This window comes from Seriola lalandi, unplaced genomic scaffold (assembly GCF_002814215.2).
Source record: "Seriola lalandi dorsalis isolate HSWRI2012SDOR001 ecotype SW California unplaced genomic scaffold, Sedor1 jcf7180002054914, whole genome shotgun sequence".
In the NCBI taxonomy this organism is placed as follows: Eukaryota; Metazoa; Chordata; class Actinopteri; order Carangiformes; family Carangidae; genus Seriola; species Seriola lalandi.
In genome coordinates, this window is record NW_019525466.1 from 1,356,515 (window position 1) to 1,371,503 (window position 14,989).

The window sequence follows — 14,989 nt, forward strand, 5'->3', positions numbered from 1 at the left end:
GTCTTATAATTAAGGGATCTCTTAAGGTCAGTTAAATTGTTGCATAAAAGACCTTAGCAACCAAAGGAGGATGAGATAGCGTCTTCTTTAATGTTACAAAGTGCTAATGGAAACAAATCAACAGTCTCCATGGAAATGGTAGAATTTACTGCTGTAAAATGTCTGTCATTGCTGTAAAAATACTTAACTTTTTACTTAACTAAGGAAACCTTTTAACTGTGCAATGCCCTCAAGTAGCTCCCTCAGCTAAGGAGAAATTAAACCTTAAGTGTCACACTTAAGTAGAAAACTTAAGGTGTTTTGTGCAACCGGACCCGGATATTTTACTCAAGACCAAACCAAAACTAAAAGGAGACAGTACACTGGAGTTGAGAGACATGATTTAAAATGAATGCTAATGTTGCTCTGTGTCTGTGAGAGGTGTAAATAAGCGACTGTTTTCCAACACTTTAGCCAAAGGGCAATAATATGTAAGCACTGTGTGTCTGTCAGCATGTTGTGGGGGTTTTTATGTCAGCCAAAAAAGTGTCTGGCTGGGATGCTGCACATTATGCTCACTGTCAGGTCATCTCAGACGTGTGGAACTTGTTATATACTCTGTAATGCTCTACAATTATTGGATGGATCGCCATTAAGTTTGATTTTGAAATTAATTTTCCTCTGAGGATGAACTGAATGAACTTCGAAATCATCTTGGAAGAGTGATATACAGCATACTTCTGCACATAATCACTGTTTATCTCCGAGGCCTCTGCTGTGTAGACATGATCGATTGGAAGGATGTGATGGAAATTTCCTAAATGTTATTCTGTAAGAAAGGTTGTGCAGTCGATACGTTTTCTCTGACCCTAATTAAATGGTTTAGCGGGTTAAATAGAGGCTGCTGGGAAAGTCCTTATGCATGCTCAGCTTTATATAAGCAATCTACTAAAATGATCATGGTGACATTCTATTAAAAAAGACTTTCGGTGTAATAACATCTCTTCTTCTACAATGTGTGTCCTGCCAGTACTCTAACATTCAAGTGACCTTAATCAACATGTTTACATGACTTCCATTTGCCTCCCATATGGATCCACGAGTTGTCAATAAAATACATTTGTCACTGTGATTGAACTTGTCTTCTAGTTTGTCCTGAGCTTAAGTCAAGTAGTTTTATCCATTTCTTTTTAGATATTATTGTAATTTTTCTTGCCTATGGAATTTCTCCTGTAACTGCTGTGGTTTTATACACAGTCAAAAAAAAGGGACACCAAAAAGCTTTAAATAATTCATTAAATATGATGAAATATAATAAAGTTAAAGTGACAATAGACAACCTTCTTGTTTTCACTTTCACCATACAATTCTTTGTTCATTTAATTTTGGACTAAATCTAAGATGATTTTGTGCTTTGCTTAAAGGATCTATTGTTTGGCTTCACAAATTATAGAAGAGAATTAGAAAACTAACTTTTCTCTGCAACCACATTACATTACTAGCCAAGTATCCATACATGTACCTTTTTGTACCTTTAAAAAGGAAGCAGAATCCTATATTCGAACATTATCTAAATAATAAAAACAGAAATGTTTTTAATTTAACATATTAATATACTTTTTTAATAAACGATTATATTAAATATATATATTAAATGTTAGTAATTTTATTTTTCGCCTTATTTTGTATTTCTAACATGATGATTAATAAAAACAATAAAAAAAAACTGGCCATGAAATTTTGCTGAAAAGTGAAGGATCGATTTACGGCGCAAAAGAAGTGCCCTTGTCACTACGCGACTAAAGTAGCGGAAATGGCGGACGGTGGAACAACCGGAGAAACAGTAGAAACAGTAGAAACTACAGCAGTAAACGAGAGAGAGCCCGGTTGTCGTTAGCGGTAAAGAAGGAGAAGAGGGAGAGTGACAGAAACCGAGGTAAAACAAGAACGAATCTCGGACTGGGTTTCACTCGATGGAGACAGCCATGATGTGTCGGACTGGGAGAAGTCATTCAGCCATGGACTTTTCCGCTGAGATCGACTTCATGGTTTTTGCAACGGTTGACCGATGCGGCGGGCCATCGGGATTTGTCCCGGTGATCCCTGTGGTCAGTCCGACTATGGAGAGAGCTCCGGGACTTAAGGGTCGAAACGGGCATTCAGTTGGCTTTAATTCAACTAGATCGGTAAGTAACAAAAACAGACTACTTACTTTGCTCTTATCATAGCACTGAGGTTGACGTTCGCAGTTCAATCTTAGGATTCTTATGTTTGTCTCTTTGGACAGTAGCCAGGCTGAGAGCGGTAGCCATCTTGCTAACACTAAAGCTAGCAGCCAGAAAGACATTTTTGATAATGCAAACAAATTACACGTTTCCTGGCACTGACTTTTCTAATAGGAGTAGAGGTGAAAATTATTATAATCTCATTAATAGCTCGTGGAAAAGCAAAGGGTGAAAGTTTGTCAGTTTACATTTTATGAAGGATATGTACAAATTTACCCCCACTGAATTAGTCAGAACTAATGTGGAATATTAGGGCCACTGTTACGTAAACAAATTTTCTCATAATAAAGTATAAAATTTTAGGAAATGTCCTAATGTTATGTGAAAGTTATAATTTTCCTGAGCAAAAATGTAATATGCAAAATTTAATGAGCATATTATGAGAAAACAGTTATATTTTGAGAACTGTGTAGATTACTTTTCCTTTCAAAAAACTTTGTTTGTCACTTTAATACAACTGGTATTCAGTCTGTGGTATTGTTCACTGCACATTGCACTATACTATACACTATTTTTACCAACCACAAATAGCGTGAGACTGGTATTGTTTTCATCTTGTGTGTGTGTGTGTGTATGTGTGTGTTTGTAGTCATGGCAAAACGTGGTTATGGAGACGAGGCAGTACTTTAGTACTTTGGCAGGTGTTTAAATATGTCTGTGGACAGATTTTATCAGAAGATAATAATGAGGCTTAAAAAAAAAAAGCCAAAATCTATCAGAGAGATAGAATCAAGAATGCGCTCCAGGATGTAGAAAGAAATGTTTTCCTGTCAGTGATCAAGAGAAGACTTCATGACCACAACCTCAGAGGATGCAACCCTCTGGTAAGCCTCAAAAACAGAAAGGCAAGGTTGCAGTTCGCAAAAACATACTAAAAGAAAGATGTCTGAATCATTCAGGTCACCCTTATCCAACAACAGTTGAATAGAGGGCAACTAGACATGATTGCAGATACTTCACCTCTCATTCAAGAGGCTTCTTCAGCTCTTCTTTCTATTCTATACAAAAAGAAACCAGTAGAGTCCTGGAACAAAAATAAACCACTATCAAAATGATGATGAAAAAAAAGGAATAGCTCATGACCCAAAGCCACCACCTCATCTGTCAGACATGGTGCTGCTTCTCTTCTGGCTTGAGCAAGTGTGGCTGCCAATGGAAGTGGCTCACTGGCATTTATTGATGAATTCACTGATGATGAAGCAACGGGATTGAATGCAGAGGTATTCAGGAGCATTGTGTGTGCTCAGACTCAGCCAAATGCATCAAAACTCATTGCAAGATATTTCATCATTCAGCAGAACAACAATCCTAACTATATGGCCAAAGCAACCAAGGAGCTTTTCAGGGTGAAGAGGCAGAATATCCTTGACTGACTTGACTGAAAAAAAATTGCAAATAGGATTTAGTTTGACTTCATGCATATATGTCCAATTATTTTTGAACCCCTAAACTTTGGACACTATGTGTTAAAAGCATTTAGTCTTCTTCTTGCTCCTTCCACTGGACCTACCATCCTGCTGTCACGATTCCTGTCTCAACACTGGATATTTATGTCTTCCCAATCCTGTCACTCTCAATCCTCCAATCAGATGTCCTCAGACTTTCCTCCCCATCCTAGTCACCTGACTGCCAGGTTTACCTGTCCTGCCCACACACCTTTTCCCACTTTCCTCGTTATCCCAGCCAGTACTTAAACCAGCCATTTCCACCAGCTGCTTGGGAGGGTGTTTTCACACCTGCACTGTTTAGTCCAGTTAAACCGTTCTTTTTTCCCCCCTTGGTACAATTTGTTTTGGCATTTTGGTCCACTGAAATTTTTCTCCGTGTGAAAGCAAACCAAACCAAGGGGAAAATGCTCCAAGTTTACAAACTCATCAACTGTTTCCGTATGGACCTGGTACTCGCCTGGAGTAACCTGTTGTCTGTACCTGCCTGCCTACCTGTTATCCCTCCATCTGTCCTCCTTATTAGATCTATTAAAGATCAATTAAAGGTCCTCCCTGCCTGTGCTGGTGCCATCTGCTCTGTAACCAAAAGGACTTTATCTCCCACACAGTTCTGTCTATATTGCAGTGTTCTTAATTTTACTTCAAACCGAATGTGCTGAAACACAGAGCCTGAAAAATGTGCAACTGTCCAAATAGTTACAGTCTGGAATGGATATTTACCCTGTCTCCACCACATGGGGGATAAAGTGTGATTGTTATCAGTCTACCAGCCCTTGGTTCTTTCAGATTAACAAATACTGCTGTATCCTCCACTCACTCCTCTCATCTCCATCTGGCTTATTTTTTTTCTTTTCGGCTGCTTCAGACTCACTGTGCCAATCCCTCTCAACAGTTCTGTTCATTGTTATGCAGATGAAGCCCAGTTAACTCGGCCTATGTAAATCCAAATGGGATGAAAGCCATTTCAGAAGTCTCTCCCTCACTGAGAAAAATGCTAGAGCCAGTCTTAAATGAACAACCTGACTCCCTGCTGGAACACCCTCAGAGACACGCTGCTGCTAAATAACAAGGTCCATCACTCCAACACGATGCAGTAGATGGTTTTTTATCAGGGGTTGTTTTGTTGCTGCTGTCTGCTGTCATCAGTAAACTGCAGGGCACTGGGGAAAAGTGGGAACATCAAAAGTTTGTAGGCTGAACCTTTTCAAACATGCCTGTGCATATGAAAGAGAGACTGCTGGCAGAACTGGGACAGTTTGGAAAAACATCTTTATTGCAGAATTAATTGTTTATTATAATATTTTTTTATGTGAATCATAATCATAGTAGCACTCTGATGCTCTCTAGTGGCCAGGCCAGCTGTCACAGATTTTTTTTTTTCTTCTTTTTATCGCATTTGTTTACCACCTTTATGTAATAGTGGAGACAGACAGGGATTGTGGTGCGTAACAAGCAAGGATGCTGTGTTTACATGATACAAGTCTTACACCGCTGAATCATCAGGATGAGTCCCCACTGGCTCTTACTGAATACTTTCATTCCCTGTAATACTGAAAATAACAACCAGCTGTGGTTAAAAGTAGAAATACAGCCATGTAAAAATACTCCAGCTGCTGAAGTAAAAGTACGAAAGTATTATCAGCAAAATTTCAAAAGCAATTAGGTAAGATTGGCTGCTGTTAGTGTTTTATTATTAGATGTTATATTATTAGATCATCAGCAGTGATGCATAAACATGCAGGAAGTGTTTTAGCGTTGTTGGTCAAGAGCAAGCTCATTTTAACTTTATACTATGACAGTAACTAATGATTATTTTTCTGTCTTGATTAACTGACTAATTCAATAAGCTTAAGGTGATATCTATGTCCAAACTATAGTCTCAAACCAAAAGATTATTCAGCTTATGATCATAAAAGACAGACATAAAATATTTGTATCATTTGAGAAGCTGGAACCACAAAAATTGGTGTTATTTTTTTTTTCTGAAAAATGAACCAAAACCATTAATTAACCAAAATAAGTTGCTGATTAATTTTATGTCAAGGGACCATTTGTAATTAAATAAGACTAAAAGTAGTTATCTATAAAAACTGGATCATATTTTATACGTTGATCATATGTTTGTGATCTAGAATTTAGTGTAAGTAGAGGCGTCAAATTTTTCCATTTGAAATTTTTTTGATTTTACATGAGTAAAAGTACAAAAGTATTAGCATTGAAATATGTGTAAGTATTAATTATGCAGAATGGCAGTTTGTTAGATAACCATTGTATCTGCTCAGGAAACTATACATTTTGATTCATAAACAAACTGATGAACCCTTTATCCAAACATCAGTGTTCGCAGCAGCAGGTAGTTGCAGCGTATTGTATACCTACTAACAATGTACGCACTGTATTTGCATCAGAAATCTCTTAATGCTTCTTTAATCTGACCTTAGAACCTCTTAGTTCATCTCTTGCTTCATAGTGAGAACAACACAGCCTCTGTTGGAAGCATCTTGGCCATAGATGTAAACATACATGAATGTTTATAGTCTGTAGCTACATCAGCACAATTCTGCATGTGATCTTAGAAAACACATCGCTGCACATCCGTCTAGTCTAATGAAATCCAACACAAGAGATACAACAAAACCTTTTATGAAGTGAATAAACTTCAGGGTTTTTTGAGACTGTGTCAGAGAAGTGCTGATTTAACTCTCAAATGCAAAGTCACATTTCTCCACTGTTTAATACTTTGAAATCTCTGAGAATATGTCGATATGACAATCATGCTGAGCCATCTCTTTTACAGAGATATTGAATGTTGAAGTCATTATTAATTTCACAGATATTTTTGGGGAGAATTTGTTTTATCTTTTTGCTGTAGATGTGTAATTACTTCTGACAATGGCGACAACATTCAAACTTCACCATGGGCAACAGATGAGTGCAGTATACAGATCCTTTACACAAATAAAAGTAGCAATACTACAATGTAAAAGTAAGAGACCTGCTTTGAAAGTGCTAAAAGTATCACCAGCAAAATGTACTTGAAGTATCCAAGGTAAAAGTACTCATTATGCTGTATTATGGCCTCTGTGAGTGTAGCTCCACATTATATTATTAGATTGTTGTTATTATTATTATGAATGCATTTATGTGTAAGCATCATTTTATTGTTGCGGTGCGCTATTTTTGTATTTATTTATTTGTTTGTTTCATTGCTACCTCACTTTATTTTTATTTTTTAAAGTTATTTGGGCATTTTAATGCCATTATTTGACAATGAGAGAGACAGGAAATAGGGGAGAGAGAATGGGAGAAGGGACATGCAGTAAAGGGTCATTTTTGACTATTTTTGTCACAATACACTCAGTTGCTATTTATGTTGGTGTATATATACAGATGGGTGACAAATTAAAGTAAAAACCTGAATAAATGAGTGGAGAAACAGGATGACAAGGCCACCATCCATAGGGGTCACCGAATGGTTTGTGCATAACTACCAGTTTTAGATACTTGTACTTTTTTATTTTATTTTCGTATCGTAGTATTCAAAACCTCTGCTTTATTATATTTCAGTTTTACTTTTGCAAAGTTTATCTGACATCTATAGCGACTTGTTATCTTGCAGATTAAGATTTTACATAATTTATAATAATCTTAGAAAATATGACATATTGTTATAGAATTAAGTTACCAACAGCACAAAGTGATCAAAATGAGCTCCACCTAGATGCAGCTACAGTATCAAAATGCTGCTTAAACACTAATGCACCAGTAACAATTATTGCAGTGATATAATATATATATTTACTTTTTTCTGCATTAGTACATTTACCTTTGATATTCAAGTATGTTTTGCTGATAATACCTCCTACTTTTATTTGAATCAATATCTGAATGCAGGTGTTTTACTTACAATGTATTTTCACATTTATGCTTTGGTACTTTTAATTAAAAAAGGAACTTCATTTGTGTTTCACCATTGTTCATGTTCATAATGTATTATACAGTACACTATACAGCTTTTCATCCATGTACTGTATATATTCATATTTGATTGTTTTCTTATTTCTGACCGATAGGTTGACACAAAAAAATTCCCTCAATGTCACAAACGATGAAAATTTCCCCCTGAAATGTGGTAGTGTAGCAGAATAAACGCTAACTCTAAAATAATCATAATTCTGATGTTCCTCCAGCAGATGCTGATGAAATATTCAGTGTGGAGAATACTGAAAAAAGAAGAAGAAGAGGAGGAGGAAATAACAGTAAGCTGGTTTCATTATGAAAAAAAAGGTTTATTCCAACTAAAGATGTTAACTTTCCCTGAGAACAAGTTTCAGTGTTACACGGTATGATCTACAAAATGTAGACTGGTCAAAATTATAATCATCGCATTTAGCAGCTACATTCACAGTTTCCTAATTATCAAGGCACACAAGATGTGTCAACATGACAAAAAAAACAGCATAAAGTTAGCAAATTAGGATGAATAATGAGAAAACTCAAAAGGCCTGTCCTACTTTTTTGTCCTCCCCCGGCCTTTATAGCACACAGTTTTTCATTATAACAGGCTCAGGCCCTAATCTCCTCAAGAAGTACCCACTGTGCCATCCAGTATTTTACCCCTTTCATTTTCTACGCGTCAAAACTTCAATCCCTCTTCCTCTGGCTTCCACACATTACCTAGACAAAGTCACAAGTCCCAAAGACGCTTTGATTGAAATGAACAGCTTAGCTCTCGCCCATGTCTTAATTTTTATCCACACAGTTGAACAACTTTGAGTGTTGTCGCTGCTCAAGGCATAAGAGTTGACAGTAATTCAGATGTTCACTGGAAGAAGCAGTGTGACCCAATATTTCTTCATTATTGTGCAAAGATAGTCTGACTAACAGTGAAAGTTTGCTTAAAAGGAAATACCAAATGTTTTTCAAACTTTTTCATACACATGTCCCACATCCTGATTCACTTTCCTTTACTTTCAGTCTGAGTACAAGTTCCTCTCCTGCTCATTCACATTTTAGTGATATCAACAAAATCGTGAATGTCAATCACCTGAAACCCCATGTTGTCGATCCCAGTTTTCTGCTGGTTGTGGCTGTTGTGGTTTCTCTGGTCTGTGTCGGTCTCGAAGCAGTGGATGCAGTGTGGCGTGGTGACCCGGACGCTTTTGGAAAAGTTTGAGAAATCTACGCGATACTTTCCTGTCTTAGTGCGGGAGACGATGGGCAGAAAACTGTACCCCCACTGAATTTCCTGTGGGATGTAGGAGGTTCGGACTTGACAGGAGGAGCTGGTGGACTCGGCTGTCCCGTCCAAAAAGACCACCAACTCAAAGTCCTGCTGGGGGAGCGTGTCGGCCGAAAGCTCGTAGAATGGGCTCGATCGGTCAATCACATGGTAGAGGGTCATAGGGCAAACAAAAAACAAGTTATCCTTACCAGCGTCAACCATAAAGTCAATGTCCACCTGGTCCAGAATGATGGTCTCTCCATCTGGTGTGATTGTTGTCCTGAGCAGCTTGCCGTAGATCTGGCTGCCGATCAATAAGGTCTTTCGAAGGTTGGCCACTCTGATCAGGAGACAGAGACTGCCTTTCTTCAAACAGATGACAGCTGTGTTGCTGAAGGTGACAGTCTTCGCCCTTTTTTTGGGTAAGGAGATCTTGGCCAAGATGACGCCACACATGAAACAGTTGATGAAGACTCCAATTAGAGACTGGATGATAATTAGAGCTACCGTGCCAGCACAGTGCCCAGTCAGCGCCCTACCACCATACCCAATAGTGGTTTGGGTCTCTAAGGAGTAGAGGAACGCCGTTGTGAGGCCATTAACATTGTCTATACACTGGACGTGTCCGTCTGTACGGTTCTGTCCAGTCAGATCCCCGTTACTCTTTGCGATCCAGTACCATAGCAGGCTGAAAATAAACCAGCTGCCTGTGAATGAAGCCACAAACAGGAGAAGAACAAAGCGCCAGCGGATCTCCACGAAGGTTGTCCAGAAATCCACTAGGTACGCAAAGTGGTTACTGTACTCAATGTTGCCAAACTCAATGTTGCAGCGCCCGTCTTTGGTGACCAGGCGGGTTTTGCAACTTCGGTGTCCAGCTGGCTTCACGTGACCCCGGGGGAGCTGGAACATCCTGGAGCTGGAGGAAACAAAGGCAAAGATTAGTGCAAAGCCGTATCTACGTAATTCAGAGCAGAAACTTATCTAATACCAGTCAAGTCAGTTTTCCCAAAAATCACAAACTTGCCTCAGAGGGCTTCACAATCCCTACAGCGTACGACACTCGCTATCTTTAAACTCTTGGTTTAGATAAGGAAAAATTCTTTAGCGGGGGAATGAAAAGGAAGAAGAAGAGAGCAGCTCCTTGAGCCTTAAATATTTTCACATATATGATTATTATTATCATTATTATTATTATTATTATTATTAATAAATTCAATTCACTTTAATGACCACAAAGTTAAACCAGAGGAATCTGTTTACAGTGTCGTGACTGTTTTCCTTTCGAACTTTCCCCATACCTGTAAGTCTGTGATATTCTATATTTCTAAATCAGAAAATACCATCAAAAGACCAAAATTAACAATGAATTGATCCAACAAACCAACCTTGTCTGCATTATCTCGAAAAACGCATCAATCATCACACTGTCACACTGGGTGACATGTTCCTTCTTTAACATGAACATGGGCACTGTTTTATTTTCAGTCAGTTCCATATTCACTGTCTTGCTGCCATAAATACTCACTATTGCACTAAATCTGTATTAATCCACAGCTGAAAATAGTTAAAAAAAAAAAAATCCCAAACAAATGCACTATCTATTCCTGTCTGAGTAACACTACAGTATCCAGCTGTGTTTGGAAATAACTAAACCTTTTTAAAAGATGAAAATATATTTGTGACCTGTTTTTTAAAGTGTCACACCTTCAGTAGGAAGTAAAGGTCCTGGGGCTGATAGTAATAATACTAATGCTTATCAATTTTTTAAAAGTAATAAAAATATAGAGTATCGCCAGGCTTATCCTTTGTCCTGAACCCAACATTAGTACCCATTCCAACCAGCCATAAAACAGCAGTACACAGGAAACACTATTCAGAGGGAAAACAGACTTCAACACAGAACAGGTGCATTAACGTTTGATTCTGCAGTTCAGTACGACAATGTGTCTGATGTTTCTGTTGTTATATTTTGCAGGAAAATGGTAACCACTAAATGCATTTGTTTGTTCAAGTGATCAATGGGAGACATTGTTGAATAACATCCATTTCACAAAAGAGAATACAGTTGTACATGTCGGTCAGAGCATGCAAATAAACAGGCAGTGAATCAATGACATCTAAAATTCCTTTTTCTTCATTACAATAGAAGTACATTTGTTCAGTACCGACCTACAACAGGATATGACAAACCCAATAAAGACAGATTAATGTAGTATGTTATTTGAGAGTAGTTATTGTACTGTGCAGCACGTACCACGTGGTTCACTTTGAGCGTTACATAACAGCTACTGATTAGACTCAATAGAGATTCAAGAAACTTGCTTATTTTGTAAAAAATAAAAAACATATTAATCTTATTAATAACCCATTATATATCTTTTGTTAACAACAAAGTTTCTGATGACACAAAAGTTAAATTAACTTACTATATTAACTAATCCAAATCCTCATTACTACATACATACAGTCTAGAAAACTAGAGAAAGAAGCATTTTCACAATTATGTGTTATCTCTTAATTATATAAAATGTTTAAGCAACATTTCTGTCTTATCCTTAACTAAAGGAAATACTGTTATAGAACTGTATAGAAAGATGTCTCAAAACTTCAAAACACACTAAAAGTCTAGTAAAAGTAAAGTTTTACAACTTTAGCAGAAAAAAAACTTTGTTTGAACGTACCTGCGAACTGAGACCATGGACCCAGACTGTTCACTGGACCTTTCCTGGAACTTCAGACGCAAGTGGCCATGGAGGCGTTGGAAAGATTTTAATCCACAGTGAAATTTCTTAATCCCAGCCACATGCCACCATGTACACTGGCTTCACACAGACACAGGAGCCAGCCAGAGATCTCCCAGTGGGCGTTAGTTCTCCCTGACTGACAGGGCGACTCCCTTCATCACACCACTAAAAAAGTCTTATAACACAACCAGGGACTTGATCAGCGCTGGATTCATGATGGCTGCAGTTTTTTTGGATTCGTAAATTTCCATCATGAGGAGCGGAATATTCCTGAAGCACAGTTTGGCGTGAAAGCCCTCAGTGCTTTTGTGTGGCAGAAGGTGCATCTATTGAAGGGGCTAACGTACCCGGTGGAGCACCCATGCTGTTTTTGTTTTCAACCCTGAGAACATTTGGGATTTGCGTCGGGCCTCACAAAGAAATCCCTCAATTGCATTTCCCCTGGTCCCAATTCCCCTCCCCCTTCAAACCTGCAAAGCTGCCTCACATTTGCATCAAAATGAAGAGCTGCGGGGACAAAGTGTCTTTGCCGTAGCCTGCTGGCTGCAGAAGGAGCGTTTTCATATCTGTGGAGCATATTTCCAGGATCTGCTATGACATGAGAGAGGTCTTGAATTGATAAGATGCCTCCCAGCGATGGATGCAGATGCCATTAGTTGCATGTAAATGATGGAAAGATGGGATGATTCAAGATGCAGACAGTGTTCCTGCTGTATTGATTCAACTGCAGGGACCCTGCAAGAATCTTACAGGCCACTATAGGAACTTACACAGTAGTCTCTGGTCAGGTGCATCAATAAATATGTGTGTTTTGAGCACTAGCTGTAAATTTAAGAACTTCAGACAATATATTACAAACTCTTTAAAGGAAAGTTTAGAGTCTAGATGTGTACACTAAATATGAAGCTAGACCTAGCAGCGTGGCTAATATAGGCATTATTAAACACAAAATGAACCATGTCAGTTGTCAATAAAAGATTTAAGTATTTAACTATCATGCAGTTTCCATTCACAGCCGTGTGCACTGCTGTCTCACTTGTTACACACCGAAGCTCAATTTATCTCAATACCTGACAAAAAGCCTGATGAGGCATTTCTCCCTCGCCTGTCTCTGTGCACAACTACCCACCACCTTATTAAAATCCACAACTCTGACCAGATCGCTCAATGCTAATGGCTAATTCTGCACTTTGAGCTGAAAGGGAGGTTTCCTTCTTGAGATGCAGAGCATATTCCACTGTCACTATAACATAATTCAAATATAACGCTTTGCCTACCGCACAGCTGATAAAATGTTTATCCAACGTGACAGTTATCAAAGAGGAGTAGCTTTTTAATTTTCAGTATTATCTACAACACTAAAAACAATCTAAAGACCCTGTAATCTGAACTCTGATGTTTTTGATTTAACATTTCAGGAGATGATTTGTCAGATTCATGTAATGCTCATTTCAGTTTTTAGAGCCCAGATAGTTTAATTTTGTGGTTGTGGTCAGAGCTGTAAGAGGAGGAGAGTTTACCTTAGCTTCAGAAGTGCTGCTTAGTGTGGGGAGACATAACTTGTTTTATGTCTCTGTAATGCAAACATAATCCACTTTAGTGCCTATGAGGGGTAAGTGTGAGGGGATTTTTTGCAGTTGTACTTTCACACTTTCTTCAAAAATAAAGACACTGTTCCACTAGTAAAACTGTTGTGGTTTTGCTGATGACTATGTTCTTCAGGTTTCACTCTTACATTTTTGGGTTTTGCTAATGCGTTGCATATTGCTGCAGGAAATTAAGATGTGGGGGATGTGGAGGAGTCTGGTCTCACTATGTGTGATATGGGCAGGAGGGTTCAGAGATGATTGTTTATTTGCAAGAGAAAACCACAACCCACACCCAGTTTATGTTAAAGCATACCTACGCAAAAGGGTTTTTAATTGTTTGTAAAATCCCAAATAAGCCACCTTAACTTTACTTGAGTATTTCTATTTAATGTTACTTAACAATTCTACTCCATTACATCTCAGGGTAAATACTAACTCCACTACATTTATCTGTTGTAGCAGTTACTTTATCTTTTTTGCCTTTGTGTGCCATGTGCAGTTGAGGCACCTTGTCACATTTCAGATGTCTATAGATAGGTTTTCAACAAAATTTAGCAAATTTTTTTTAACCAAATTTCCAAAAAAGATTGAAAAAATAAAGTGTGAATTTATGCAGATTTTCATACACTACTGTTATGTAATTAGAACAGCACCAGTCAAACATCAAATGGTGGAAAACAATGTAGAAAACATGATGAAAACGGGCATTTATGTACATCTAACTCTCAGGAAGAAAGCAAATTTCCCAAAATGTCAAATAATTAGTGCAACATACACATGGTTCATTTTTTTGCTGATAATATTTCTGTACCTTTTACTTCGGATTTTGAATGCAGGACTTTTACTTGTAATGGAGTATTTCTACATCGTTGTGTTTTTACTTTAACATGAGTGAAGGATCTGAAAACTTCTTCCACCACTGAAATAATTTGAGAAAAACAGACTGAAGTATCCTGAAAACTCCCTGGAAGTGTATTCTAAAATTCAGTGTTTTCCCCTTTTGGAGATTTATCTAATACATTTCTGCTTATTATGTGTCATAATTTAGGGCTTTACAGAAAGTCATGACTGTGAAAAAACAAAGACACGGCTTTAATGAACACATTTGGGATTTAAGTTGATCCGGAGAGCAGAAAAAATGTTGGTATGCTAAACATGATCCAAATAAATATGTGAGGAGTTACAGTATTAAATTTGACAGCTTCATCAGCCAAGCTTGTCAACACTAATGTTGGATAAACATTGTAACCTCATGGCTCAGACCAACTGACATCACAGTTTAATATGCATGCACCTCACTAATCCAGCGTACATCCAGGACATTAAAAGACATTAATATTGTAAGGGTATCAGTCTTGAATTAGGTGCTTTTATTACTCATGTTCTACAGGAACATCTTATTTTACCTCTTTGGATTAGAGTATTTCAGTTATAACAGCCACATATGGCATTTTCATTCCAGTAGGACATTTTCATGTTCCAATGTAAAAAGGCTATTTTTAAAAAAATAGATTTAGAATTAACAAATCCATTACTGGCTTGTTCTTTGAATTACTAAAATACTAAAGATACAGGGCCTGATCTGTTCTGGTCTTAGAGACCGTTACCGACTTAACATAATCACTCTTTGACTCCCAAATCACATTTTGCAAAGACAATTTGCCTTCAGTGTGTTGAGTGTTGTGATGCTCCACACCGGCTACTTGACATAAAAATC

The 14,989-nt window shown here is 37.8% G+C and overlaps 1 protein-coding gene across 1 annotated transcript; it reads right to left on the reverse strand.

Annotated features, from left to right (window-relative positions):
- Positions 1-7,988: 7,988 nt before the first annotated feature.
- LOC111673217 (ATP-sensitive inward rectifier potassium channel 1-like) lies at positions 7,989-12,010 on the reverse strand. Its single transcript, XM_023430904.2, has 2 exons — positions 11,621-12,010; positions 7,989-9,855 (listed from the first exon to the last, which is right to left on the reverse strand). The coding sequence occupies exons 1-2, from the start codon at positions 11,635-11,637 to the stop codon at positions 8,718-8,720; spliced, it is 1,155 nt and encodes a 384-aa protein (XP_023286672.1). The 5' UTR covers positions 11,638-12,010; the 3' UTR covers positions 7,989-8,717.
- Positions 12,011-14,989: the final 2,979 nt, after the last annotated feature.